Source organism: Prunus avium, chromosome 5 (genome assembly GCF_965620075.1).
Source record: "Prunus avium chromosome 5, drPruAviu1.hap1.1, whole genome shotgun sequence".
In the NCBI taxonomy this organism is placed as follows: Eukaryota; Viridiplantae; Streptophyta; class Magnoliopsida; order Rosales; family Rosaceae; genus Prunus; species Prunus avium.
In genome coordinates, this window is record NC_142288.1 from 28,325,826 (window position 1) to 28,340,214 (window position 14,389).

The 14,389-nt window shown below is 40.2% G+C and overlaps 1 protein-coding gene and 1 pseudogene across 2 annotated transcripts; one reads left to right on the forward strand and one right to left on the reverse strand.

Moving 5' to 3' along the window:
- Window positions 1–839: 839 nt before the first annotated feature.
- Window positions 840–2,752, reverse strand: LOC110762294 (CST complex subunit TEN1). The gene is made up of 3 exons (XM_021964897.2): window positions 2,106–2,752; window positions 1,245–1,398; window positions 840–1,127 (listed from the first exon to the last, which is right to left on the reverse strand). The coding sequence occupies exons 1-3, from the start codon at window positions 2,207–2,209 to the stop codon at window positions 1,023–1,025; spliced, it is 363 nt and encodes a 120-aa protein (XP_021820589.1). The 5' UTR covers window positions 2,210–2,752; the 3' UTR covers window positions 840–1,022.
- Window positions 2,753–2,917: 165 nt separating this feature from the next.
- LOC110762284 (elongator complex protein 6-like) lies at window positions 2,918–9,033 on the forward strand (annotated as a pseudogene). Its single transcript, XR_015836090.1, has 5 exons — window positions 2,918–2,921; window positions 3,111–3,258; window positions 7,720–7,777; window positions 7,876–8,024; window positions 8,699–9,033. The product of XR_015836090.1 is annotated as an elongator complex protein 6-like (transcript).
- The last annotated feature ends 5,356 nt before the right edge of the window (window positions 9,034–14,389 follow it).

Sequence of the window (14,389 nt, forward strand, 5' to 3'; positions counted from 1 at the left end):
GCAGAAGCTGTTCTTGAAGAGGGCATGTAAACCCTAACTTCAAAACCCCCCAAAATTGGACCAAAATGCTCAAACAATGGCCACCTAATGCCAAGACATGCTCTCATATTCAGAAAAGATGGATTTGTTTAGGTTGCAGAAGGGATTCGAAGAGAGATGAAGTTGGGGTTTGGATTTGGATTTGGGTAGAGAAGAAAACGGAGAGTAAGGGGATGAACTGGGTTTTGAGGGCAAAGCTGTGGGTTTTGTAGGTTGTTCTTGATCTTCTTCGTGAGAAGAGGCGTAGTTAGCTAGAGAGAGAGAGAGAGAGAGAGAGAGAGAGGAAAAGAGAACCATGAGATAAAGTTGAGAGAGAGAGAGAGAGAGCTGAAAGAGAAACCAAAAATTGATCAAAAGTGTTAGCTGGGAGATAAGTGGGCAATAAGTATGTATTTATAGGTGGTAGTTGCAAAAATTTTGGGGAGGGATGATCACTTAAAACTAACAAACGAGTGGCATTTAAGGCTATTTCCCAATAATCTTTGAGCTTTCTTTTCTGTTGTTACATTTAGATATTGAGAGAGAGAGATTTTCTTTTCTGTTGTTACATTTACAAACGATATTGAGAGAGGGAAAATTAAATCCGTCTAATACGAGGGTAAATGTTCATAATGACTTGAACTATAAACTCTTGCAAATTCCAATTTTGGACTTTTTAGCCAACGGTTATTTGGTACAACCATATTTGATTTCCTCCAGCAAAATAGAGATCTCAAATTCAAATGTCGTAAATGACAATTGCCGAATAAAAGATTATTATAAAAAATACTCATGAGCTTTTCTCCGGAAGGTCAAATCCATGAAAAATCTGAGGGCCCGATTAAATATATTCGTTTGGGTTCAATAACGAAGTGATCATTGGGCCATTAGCTTTGACCTTTTTGCCATTACAATTTCAATTTGCATTGTTTGACGGGTTGGATGCAGAGGGTAATTTGGTCTTTAAATTGACTTTAAAATTACAATATTTAAGTTGCTGGGTTCTACAAATGATGAGCCTGAAATTGCCTCAACAATTGGAGAGACTGATAATAGAGATTGAGATCAATGCCATCAACATTCCTACCCACACGTGCCTGCAAGACTGCCTGAAAAAAGAGCAAGAACAATTGAGCTCATTGCTCTAACATAATTAACATAACATTCATGTGTTGGGATGAAGCCCGGCACTGAAAATCATCAGGTGGATGTAATTTGCCACTTACCTCATTATCGGGTTGAATAAGCAGCTCGCCGATGAACTGGTAGATGGATCCGACTCGAAAGCTAAGCTCCCTGAGGTGTTGGGTGTTGATTTTTAAGCTGTCTCTTCCATCAATAATTGTGGCAATGGCTGTCTCTACAGAATACTCTTGTAACCTGAGAAAGAAACAAGAGATACTAATGACTAAGCTTCTTAATGATATTGGGGAATAAATATGAGAAATGCAATTAAATTCAATGAAGCGAAGCAATCATCCAGCTACCAATTATTTGAATCACTTGACCTATTCCCAATTATTTTTTTGTAGTAGTGACTTGTTTCCAATCATTACACTCACTCCATCCACATCATGCTACCAATGTGCCTCAATGCCACCAACTGGGGATGCCACATTTGCCTCCAGAAGATCTTTTTGGCCAGTTCTGCATCCACTCCAACACTATCATACCATGATCATGATATTCTCAATGAACCAAAACCAGACTAGAATCGTTTCGAGAAATACTGCGACAGAACCCGAAACGAAATGCTGAAATTATCACATCTCCAATGTCTGTATCAGCAATTCCACCTCTAGTTCATCTTTCTTTCTACCACTCGTCTCCATCAGTTTATTATACCAACACTGTCACCAAGACCAACAAAGCCAGCCTAAAACTATAAACTACTTGTACCCTACTCAGCCAATCTACAAATATAGTTAAGAGAACCTTCCAAGTTAAAAACTATGAAAATGTAAGACTTGATTCAGGGAGGATATTCGTAACTGAAAAGTAAGTAAAAGTAGAAGAAGAAACACTGGATATTTTATATAATGCAATTGAATGAAACCACTAAAGCATTGAAAGGGCACAAGTCTTACTTTCCAGTTACTCTCAATGAAGCCCCTTGCTTGAAATAAGAGGAAGATGGATGTAGGTCTTGCAATGAAACCAATGCCCCAGATTTTATTTCAGAAGACGTCATCAGGTAAACTCTCACGAGTCACACACCCTAAACCCTAGCATCCAAATCTCTCCTGGAATTTGAGGAATGCATCTGCATGCAATTGATTACCAAAAAGTACTAAAATGAATGTGTCTAGTGCAATCTCAGTCACACAGAGAGATTTATTACAATAAATTAGTGAGGCAGTGTTTTGAAACCCAGTAAGGACCTGCCATTTGAACTAGGCCTGGGCTCGCTCTGGTTTGGTTCGGTGTTGAGCCTCCACCGAGCGTCGAACCCAAGGCCACTGTTTGTCAATTTCTGAGACCGCACGCCGGACCGAAGCTCCTGAAACCGATGTGGTCGGCGCGCCGATTTCTCGGTGTGGTTTGGTTCAGTGTTCGGCGAGCACTGACAGAGAGGAGAAGAAGATAGGACGGCGAGGTACGGCTGCGAGGCGTCGAGGTTTTTCCAGATCTGAGACAGAGAATGAGATGCAGAGAGGAAAAGAAGAAGATAGAGGAGAAGAAGGAAAGAAGAAGAAGGAGAAGGTGAGTCGTAAGAAGGAGAGAGGGATAAGAAGAAGAAGAAGAAGTGGGGAGAAGCGACTGGAATTTTAAATTTTTTTTTTTTTTAAAAAAAAAAAAAGCTTAATTACTGTTTTACCCCTGGACGGATGGTTTCTCACTTTAGCACTTTTGTTCATTTTCATCCACAAAACTGTTAAATGTGCTGACGTGACGTAACATGGGCATTTAGTATGCAATTGAATTTGTAACAATGTAGGAACAGTGCAGGATTGATATTAAGTTATAAACCATAGTTCCAGTTCGTTAAATCGATTTTTCTTTTCTTTTCAAAGAAAAATGTAAGAATTGTTAGTATTGCTAGTTTTGTAATTCAATTTCTTACAAGAAATCCTCCGTTTTTTCATCTTCAGATGGTGAAGAAGGAAAGAACAGTGATGGTGGACTTGTTGCTTTGTATGGGAAAATCCAAAAGACTATAAGTGCCTTACCTCGAGAGGACAAGAATTGTATCACTGTTATGATTGATGATATCTATCTGATGGAGGTGGCTGCTAAGGGATGTACAAATTGTCAAAACATAGAGAATATTGAGAGGAGAGAGTGGAAAGTGTAGAGAGAATGAGAGTTGTAGAATATTTTCTGATTTTTCACTTATGTTTCATTACTTACAATCAACACATATATATACAAGTAATCAAGCCCACAATGTTAGGCAAGCCCCCAAAGTTAGGCAACTTGGAATTCCCAAGGTCAAGCCTACAAACATTGTAGGCTACCAACCTAGTCAAGCCTCCAAACATTGTAGGCTCCCAACTATTGTAGGTGCCAAACTACTCCTTATTAATTGACTATTGCTAACACTCCCCCTCAAGTTGGTGCATAGATATCACCAATGCCCAACTTGATCAGTGAGTTGTGGAATACTCTGCTAGAAACTGCTTTTGTCAAAATATCTGCCAGCTGGTCTTCGGACTTGACAAACGGAAGTTGAATTTCTTTATTTTCAACTTTCTCTTTAATGAAGTGTCGATCCACTTCAACATGTTTGGTGCGATCATGTTGAACTGGATTGTGTGCAATGGATATTGCAGCCTTGTTATCACACTGTAGATGCATTCCTAATGTAGGTGCATATCCAATCTCTGTAAGCAATTTTCTCAACCAAAGAAGTTCGCAAATTCCTTTGGTCATTCCTATGAATTCCGCTTCTGCACTAGACAAAGCAACAACATTCTGTTTCTTGCTCCTCCAAGTAACCAAGTTACCTCCCACAAATGTGAAGTACCCTGATGTTGATCGTCTATCAGTGACATTCCCTGCCCAATCTGCATCTGTATAGCCACTGATATTCAGATGACCATTTTTAGAGAACATAAGTCCTTTTCCTGGTGCGGACTTCAAATATTTAAGAATCCGAAGAACCGCATCCATATGATCTTCACTTGGACAATGCATAAACTGACTAGCAACACTTACAGCATACGCAATGTCGGGTCGGGTATGGGATAGGTAGATCAGTCGTCCCACCAATCTTTGATATCTTTCTTTGTTAGTGGGTACTTGATTGGGATATTCCCCAAGGCGGTGATTCTGAACGATTGGAGTGTCCACAGGTTTGCAATCTAACATTCCAGTTTCTGCCAATAAATCTAGAACATACTTCCTTTGTGAGAGGAATATGCCTCGCTTTGATCGAGCAACTTCAATGCCCAAGAAGTACTTGAGTCCACCAAGATTCTTCATTTCAAACTCATTTGCCAAACATTTTTGTAGTTGAGAAATTTCCTGCATATCATTCCCAGTAATAATCATATCATCGACATAAATGATTAGAGCCGTTACCTTTCCTCCCTTGTGTTTTAAGAACAGAGTATGGTCAGAATTACTCTGCTTAAAACCATATTTCTTCATTGCCAAGGTGAAACGCCCAAACCATGCCCGGGGAGACTGCTTCAATCCATATAATGCCTTTCGTAATCTGCACACTACATTAGCATGAGTAGATGTAACATATCCTGGTGGGATATCCATGTAGACTTCTTCTGTGAGTTCTCCATGAAGAAAGGCATTCTTCACATCAAATTGGTGGAGAGGCCAATCAAGATTTGCTGCAATGGACAAGAGCACTCGAACAGTGTTAAGTTTTGCAACAGGAGCAAAGGTTTCTTCATAGTCAATACCGTATGTTTGTGTGTATCCCTTTGCCACAAGCCGTGCTTTGTAACGTTCAATTGACCCATCAGCATTGTATTTCAAAGTGTAAACCCATCTGCATCCGACAGTCCTTTTTCCATGAGGCAAGTTCTCCAGTGTCCATGTGTGATTTTTGTCAAGAGCATGCATCTCCTCCTTCATTGCCTGAACCCATTTTGGATCCTTCAATGCCTCACTCACTTTGGTTGGAATATGAATTGCGGATAACTGGTGTACAAAGCCTTGGAGGGGTGCAGATAATTTTTCAGCAGAAACATAGTTTGCAATTGGATACTTTGATGCTTTGCCATTATCCGGTGAATACCGAATTGGCGGTTTTCCACGGTTCTGTCTATCAGGTAATTGATATCTAACAGGTTTATCAACTAAAGCAGTAGATGTAGTAAAATCACGTACCTCAGGATTATTCTCAGGAGATTGATCAGCGGGTACTGAGATGTGAGGGGGGTCTTCATCAGTCTCGGTGGTGAAATATGAAGAGATATCGTGTTCTTGACAGGGGAGCGACCTGTCGTTGGGCTCCTGGCGACCGGTCGCTTGTGGGCAGGTTCGAAATCTAGCTTCAGAATTTTCTGGCGACCGGTCGCTGGGCTCCTGGCGACCGGTCGCTTTTGGGCAGGTTCGAAAATCTTCTTCAGGATTTTCTGGCGACCGGTCGCTGGGCTCCTCGTGACCGGTCGTTTTTGGGCAGGTTCGAAATTCTTCTTCAGGATTCTCTGACGACCGGTCATTGGGCTCCTGGCGACCGGTCTCATGGCTCCTGTTCCGAAATTCAACTTCATTGCTTGGGTTTGTTTTGCTCCAATCGTCAGGTCCTTGAATTCCCAGAGCCTCTTTGTTCATTGTTACTATTTGTATGCCTCTTTGAGGCGGAGAGTTGGACATCGGATCATGGAAGAACATCTCCGACTCCATAAAGGTGACATCCAAAGTGACATACGTACGACGGCTGGAGGGGTGATAACACCGGTATCCTTTCTGATGAGCAGCATAGCCTACGAAAACACATCTGAGAGCACATGGATCAAGTTTGCCACGTTGATTCTTATGAAGGTGGACGAATGCCACACAACCAAAGACTCGGGGCGGAAGCATTTGAACGGATGGCAAGGGCCCATGTTGGGCAAGTGCTTGTATGGGAGTCCGGAAGTCTAAAACTTTGGAAGGCATTCGGTTGATGAGGTAGACTGCGGTGACTATAGCATCATCCCAATGGTGACGAGGAACATGAGCTCCAATCAGAAGGGCTCGTGCTGTTTCAAGGAGGTGTCGGTTTTTCCGTTCCGCAACACCATTCTGTTGTGGTGTTTGAGGACAAGTCGTCTCATGAATCATGCCGTGCATCTGGAAGTATGTTTGAAAGTCGTGATTGACATATTCGCCCCCATTGTCGGAGCGAAGAACTCGGATCTTGGTAGAGAACTGAGTTTCAATCTGTCTGTGGAAAGACTGAAATATAGTAAACACTTCATTTTTATTCTTTATCAAGTACAACCATGTCATACGAGTACAATCATCCACAAATGTCACAAACCACCGAAAGCCAGAATGAGAAGTTATAGGTGAGGGCCCCCAAACATCAGAGTGAATTAACTTAAACGGAGTAGTACTCTTACTTGAACTCAACGGGTAGGGCACACGGTGACTTTTAGCCAAAATGCAAATGTCACATTTGAAGTCGGAGTCCTTGAAATCTGATAATAAGTTTGGTAGAATATGCTTCATATATCCAAAGGATGGATGCCCCAATCGACGGTGCCACAACCAGACTTGCCTTTGTTTGATATCATGTGTCACATTGTGAGCCATGCCTGTACTGAGATCCTCCATATAATATAGCCCCTCTCTCATAGTACCACGACCAATAATCTCCTTAGTGTGAATATCCTGAAGTAAACAAAAACTTGGGTAGATTAATACACAACAATTCAATTGTTCAGTAATCTGACTAACTGACATTAACTTATTTGATAGAGATGGAACAAGTAAAGTATTAGATAATGAAAGAGAGGATGAGAGAGCCACAGTGCCAGCCCCTGTCACAGGAGAAGTAACTCCATTGGCATTAGCAATACTAGTTCGTCTGGGTTGACTAGTACTCAGAAAATCATCAGGATCAAATGTCATATGATCGGTTGCGCCAGAATCAATTATCCAGCCCGTTGAATTTCTATCATCCGAAGTATGGAATACATGGCCAGAGTCACCACTTGCAGCTTCATATCTCTTTTGATCTTTTTCATATCGTGTAGTTTCAGTCGGTGTCAAGGTCTGGATCATTGGGGTCGGTTGGTTGGGTTGGCGGCAACACCTAGTCCAGGTGAGGCCAATCGGTCGGGTCGGTGTTTGGGTCGGGATTGGTTTCGTCAATGCTTCTAGGTAGGTAGGTTGAGAAGAGTTGGTGGTGCTATTTCCAGCAGGGAAAAAAACATCTTCCCCCATGGAGGTAGCGAAGAATCAAAACAAGAGTCAGCAATTCCAAGATCGCTGCTCTGATACCATGTCAAAACATAGAGAATATTGAGAGGAGAGAGTGGAAAGTGTAGAGAGAATGAGAGTTGTAGAATATTTTCTGATTTTTCACTTATGTTTCATTACTTACAATCAACACATATATATACAAGTAATCAAGCCCACAATGTTAGGCAAGCCCCCAAAGTTAGGCAACTTGGAATTCCCAAGGTCAAGCCTACAAACATTGTAGGCTACCAAACATTGTAGGCTACCAACCTAGTCAAGCCTCCAAACATTGTAGGCTCCCAACTATTGTAGGTGCCAAACTACTCCTTATTAATTGACTATTGCTAACACAAATCTTGTTTTAGACTTTCTTCATTACTGCCACACTTTAGTATCAGAATTTGTAAGACATCAGTGGCAACTGTCAGTCATTTTCTCCAGTTTTCATACCATATTCCTTTTTCTTCAGTTATTCATCTCGTGTACCTTTTCTTATTGCAGGGTTAATGTTCCTTAGTCATGCTCAATCATGACGATATATATTCAGATACGGTGAGGCCCTCCCTTATTTTACAGATGGAGTATCCAGCAGACATTCTGATAGAGCAGAACCATTGGCCACTGGTTTGGCATCAGATGTGCATGGGCAGGTATTTGCTGGAACACTTTTTGTCACTTCACCAGATTGAATTTTCTGTAAAATAGCTTCTCTAATATGGAAAAAGCAAGAGTCTATTTCCTTTCATTTGAACAGTCCTATAGTGAGTTCACTGGTTTTCACCCATGTTTTTTTCATTTGATGCATCTCTTCACCAAGATAGATTGCTAGAAACTAGAAAGTATGTCAAATCATTCAGGTATGGTCCCCTCTCGTCATTTGTGGTTACTTACTTTTTGAGTCTTGGTTGTTATGGAAATGAATAATATGCTACTTAAAACTTTTAACATATGCATATGCTCTGCTGATCCTCTGGTTGATATTTAGTTTGTTTTTTTTTCGAGTGTTATGCTCATACATATGATAGTTGCTTTGTGTCATGGTCCTTTTTCTGGTTTTCTTGTTCTCTTCTCTTTTACCTGTCGTATCTTCTCCGCCGAGTCCACTAGATCACAATCCTGTGTAAGCAATTGAAAAATTGTGAGAACTATTTCCATTAGTATTGCTTGCTGGCTTGCTGCTGGTGACCTGCCAATTACGCTTGTAGCAAGTGTACTTTTCCTGTCTAGTATTACTTCCCAAAAGTCTCATCTTAAAGGTTTTGATATCCATACAATTGAACGAGATTACGAAAGTTATGATCCTCATTGTTCTTGTTGGTTGCAGTTGACAGTCCTGAACAGTGGGAAGGAGAGATCAAGAAACAAGCTGTCTAATTTCCAATTCAAAGTAAAGGAAAACAGTGTCGAATATTTCTATCCTGGAAGCAGGACTTGAAGACCATTTATGCTTGAGGAATTTCAAATTGTGGGTGAACATAGCAATTGAGGCTCCCAAGTAATGAGGAAGAGTTTACCTGCTCACTAGGGTTCTGTACTATTGTGGAGACTCTTGTCCCTTCGTAATGATACTCGGAGATCCAACTACAAGAAGACAAGTAGTTTGATACAATATTGCTTTGTTACTTTGAAGGCTGTAATTCTAATTTTATAATGGAAATGCTTAGAATTTTCTTTTCTCATTTTGTTATTCTGCATCCTACTTGAATGGATATTTGCAAGCCGAATTCAGTGGCAGTGGCTACACGGGGAGGGGGTTTCTCACACACACATCGAATTTGAGATCACTGATCTGCAAGTCAATGCCCTTTTTCACTGGGCTAGACTTTGTTGTCTTTTGGGCCAAATTTTATTTTGTTATGTTTTAAGTCAATCCAGTTTTGGATACGGGAGAATGACAAGCACCAGAACTCACTCATAGAGTCACAGCTCACAAGCAGCTTTCAAACTCGAAAATAAAAAAATGACGTGAGAAACAGAATCACATTCAAATGGACTGCCTATTAGGATCACGTTGTTTGCTTGTAAGGCTTGCCTGACTGACGTACTAGACTAAGACTAGGGTAAGCTAAGTTAGGCCACCCAATCATATGGGCAGCCAACCATCAAACCACATTTATTTCTTCTTCTTCTTCTTCACTCCCATCTCAGAATTGGTAAGTGTTAATTAGGTCTTCACCCTCCTACCCTTTTCTTTCTTGTATACTTTGTTTCTCCCTTCAGAGTTCACATGGTTACAAATGGATTTTGCTTTTGCAGGCCAAGAGACCTGTGAAAACCACAATACACATATAATCTCTCTCTCTCTCTCTCTCTCTCTCTCTCTCCACATACAGAATATGTATCACCCTATCTTTATCTCTCTGTACTATATTGTTACCAGCACTCAGATCTTCCATGTTTGTTTTACATACATACAGATTGGGAGATGTTGTCATGGCATGCAAGTACCAGCCCATTGGCATGGGGTGTAAACCTTCCAGCTCATCTGATCATTATCAAGGCAAGGCAAAATTTTTGCGGGTATCTTATTCATTTGGTTCCTATATTTACAAAGAATGGAAGTCAACATCAAAACCATAACACTGCCCTCCATACTGCACATAAAGGTACTCTTTTGGAGATAAGGATGGGGGCGGAATTTGTATGATTTCAGCTGTGTCTGATGTAGGGGGTGAAGGCATGTCTTTTTTCATTAGAGAATAGTAAACATCAGCTATAAGAAGCCAAATATTATCAGGGTCGATAAATACAAGAATAGGCCCATCTTTTGAGTTTCCCTTGTGAAAATCCCACATCGAAAATCTACACTCTTACAGAAGTGTTTATAAACAAAGAACTATGATAGTTTGATAAGTGGGTTAACATTGGAGTGTTGGGCCAATAGGCAAGGCTTTGAATTTCGCTCTCATGAATAATAATTATATTAATCAAAGACTTGGGCCTTGAGCCTCTTGGGAGATGGAGAAACTTAATTAGGAACACCCAAACGATTTCACAAAGGACTTAGTAAATAGAAATCAATCACTTTGTGGACTTTTTCTATAATTTTTATGTATTAAATGATAAATAAAATATAATTACTAATTAAAGTGATTGAAAAAGGCTAAGGTATTACTTAATAATATATACTAAATTAAAGAAGTAGGCCAAAAAAAAAAAGTAAAGAAACTAATTAGAGGGTTTTTAAATAATTTTTTTATAAAAGATTATAGCCGCGCGGCTATACTATTTGTTAACGGGTGATTTAGCACGGCCCTAGAGGGTATATGGTCAATCACACACATTACACAGATTTAGAGTGGTTCACCCATGAATAGGGCTACGTCCACTATAGAGCTTGGTATTTATTATAAATGAGTATTACATTATACATAGAGAGAGGCTTGAGAGCCTGAATACAAGAGGAAGATGGAGAGCTTGGGTGTCTCCGGATATGCGCATGGAGAGGAGAATTGGAGCCCTTGCTGGAGAGGGGTCTCTTCCTTTATATAGGCAGGAGAGGAGGGCCACTTGCCGTTGTTTAATGGGCAAGTGGCAAAGGCATAGGTCAGCCTCAATGGAGAATGAGCTGGGCACGTGGGGAAGGTATGGGTCATCCTAAGTGGAGTATGGGCTGAGCACGTGGGGAAGGCATGGGCTGTCAGGAGACAGGGGGTAGTGGCCTGGTGAAATGTCAGGACGCACGTGGTGATCTGTTATCAAAGGTGTGCGTGGTGGTCTGCACATGGCTGAGGCAGTAGGAGTTGGCTAGCACATATTGCTCGGGTATGACATTTCGGCTAGGCCATCTTGGTTTAGGCAATATTGAAACGGGTAGGACATTTCGGGTAAGCCATATTGGCTAGGCAATATTGAAATGGGTAAGACATTTCAGGTAGGCCATATTGGCTAGGCAATATCTGGTAAGCCATTCTTGGTGGGCTATTTCTGGTAGGACAGTTCTGGTAGGACATTTCTAGTACCAACCAGATATGTATAACAACACTATTAATACATTAAAAAAAGACGGGCTCTGTTGTTAATAATATGTTAACTCGCAATTGTACGGGGCAATTAGTAGTATAGCAAGACAAGTACGAGGTCGTACCCACGAAGACTGAGAAGTTCAAATTAGTTATGTACTTTAGATTACCAAATTCAAGAAGTTAGGAAGTTAAATCTAAAACAGAATTTAAAGCAAGAGTGAGTTTGAAAACAAATGCAGCAAGATTAAAATGAACTTTGAAGTGAGAATGCTTGTGATTATAGAAAGAAATGAACAAACTGAAATTGCAACGGAAAGCAAGTAAACAAAAGTAACAAAGGGTGGTTTTGAAAGTTAAAACACAGGTTTGGAGACTAGGGCATTCGATTCACCATAACAATTCAATTCTGGGTTATAAAGATTCAAGTAACAAGTCTAATTCAGATTCAAAGATTGATTCTAGCTAAAGTATGATTAGGCCATGGTGTTTGGTCCTAACCTTGTGTTCCTAATTCCCTAATTTGATCATTTGTTGTCTAACCTAAAATTAAGCATTAGGAACCCATTAAGCATAGAAGAACATTTTAAACAACCAAGTATGTATCTAATCCCTGTTGTCGAATGTCCATACATACTCTTCCTATTCATAGTTCAATTCGAATTAAAGCATGGTGTATACTCTTAATTCAAACCAAGATAGTTAACAAACAAGTTCTAATGGTGATCAATCATTCAAACAAGCATGTTAACTTATAAGCATAATGAATAAGAACATGAATCATGAATCAAACTTGAAACTCCAAACTTATAAACCCAGAATATTCATGTTAGGTTACATCGAAGCCCTAGTTATGGATTTAGCTACTCATAATGGAAAAGAGACTTGAACAGAAATGAGAAAACATAATGAATGCAATAAGAGTAGAAAAACCCTTTTTCTGAAGTTCTTGTGGTGTCCAAGGCTTCTCCAAGTGCTTCTCCACTTCTAATGCTTCTCCAAGAGCTTCCCCACTTCTAGAAAGATGTATGAAGGATATGGAGGTGATTTGGGATGAGTTTGAGTGAGTGGTGATGGCTAAGGAAGATGAAATTCGTAGGGAAATGGAATAGAAGTTTGCTGGAGTTGTTTTGGTGATTGTTGGAGTGTTTGGGATTGTGAGAGTGTTTGAGGATGGTTGGAGTGAATTGTGGGGGTTGTGAATCTCAGGATTTGTTGTGTCTTGAATGTGGAATGGATGTGGTATTTATAGGGAGAGGGGAGTGATAAATCTGAATTCAATATGGCTAATGCATACAACACTTGCATTATAAAAGATGAATTGGTTGATGCACTTCACTAATGCATACAACACTTGCATTATAAAATCTGAATTGGTTGATGCACTTCAGCAATAAATCCCACCAGCAGCCCTAGCTCATCTTCATGTCACCATGACCAAGCCTCCAACCAGCTACAATAGCTCATGCCTAGCTCACCATGACCAAGCTTCCAACCAGCTCATCCTGAGGTCAGCATGACCAGCAACTTCAAGGGCTTACAACTTGGGCTAGGCTGAATCAAATGAAGACTTTAAGATGTCCATTGTGAAGTTCAGAATGTGTATGATCCAACCACACAAGTATTGGCCCAATCCAAGCTCGGAGGAGGAAGTTAAGGCCGAAACAAATTGCTAACTCAGTTTGCTCGCTGACAAAATCCATCCTGAGCATGGTTCTGTGTTTGCTAGGTGACGGACTCCAGATTTATCCAATGGGGCTGAATTTTGGATATGTTATAGTACACACCCATTGGAACAACTTTCATGAAGACTGTTGCCTCATCCGAGCTATGTAGGTTGCTGAAACGAAGCTTGCAATATGACCTACGGAACTGGACTGGCAGGGGGCTGTAGCCAAAATGAGTTTGTCTTTAAGCTCTTCTTCTCTTCATCCAAATTAGGCCTTAACATGCATGAATTGCATGAATTATGCTCTCTTGCTCTTTTGGCCTACAAAACACACAAAGGGAGGCAAATAACTCAAAATTATAAGAAACTAAGCAAAAGAAGTAAGTAAATTGGGCATGTATATGTATGAAATTATGAGCTTAACACACCCCCAAACTTAGATTTTGCTAGTCCTCGAGCAAAACAAAAGAGAAACAAAGATAAAAACAAAACAAGAAGTTAACTAGACCACTTTCGTAGGTAACTCGATTGCATTGAGCGTATGCAACAAGCCTTTAAACCTCTAGGCATCCCTAGTAGGAGGAGTTGTGTCTCCTGAGGGTTTAACAGATACGATACCCACAAACGTTTTTCTAACTCTACAAAACAAAATGGTTAGAAAAACAACTTTGAAATCAACTAATGAAAATGAAAGAAAGTTTTAGTCATACCTTCAACACCATAGAGTTGCCAAGATAGGTCATCAATCAGTGTGTACAAGTGGAAGCTATAGCTCAAAGGCACACAGTTTCAAAGCAAGCACACTCAAACCTTGAATAGAGAACATGCTTCGACTCTAATTCTCACAGATAACACTCAATCACTCAGAACCTATGTTTTAATTCTCTCAAGAAAGCATAAGTGAGTGTATGAAATAGAAGCACAAATTTGGTTAGATCTCATGAAAGGAATTAAATACTAAGAATAGAGATACACACATACTTACCAGCACCCATGAATACATCCTCAAAGATCAGCTAGGTCTTTCACAATGTTGTAATGAAAGGCTAAGGTTTAGGGGAAATGGAAGAATTGGAAGGAAAAACAAATAACTTAAGAACATACCAAGGTTGCATGCTTCATTAATCTGCAAGGCATCATTGATTTAGATTGGCATGGCAGCAAACTTCATGGTATCACCTGGCATGGACTTTATTTTTCACACTTAGATCAAATCGAAACACTTTCATCTTCGTTGATTTGATCTGCATCTTCATTAACTTCATTGCCCAGATTCACACCAAATTTCATTTAGGTACACGGCAGCAACTTCCTTGCATCAAACTTTATCTTGGCACACCTTGGTATATTTCTAAGTTATAGGGTATGGCTACAAGAGGTTAAG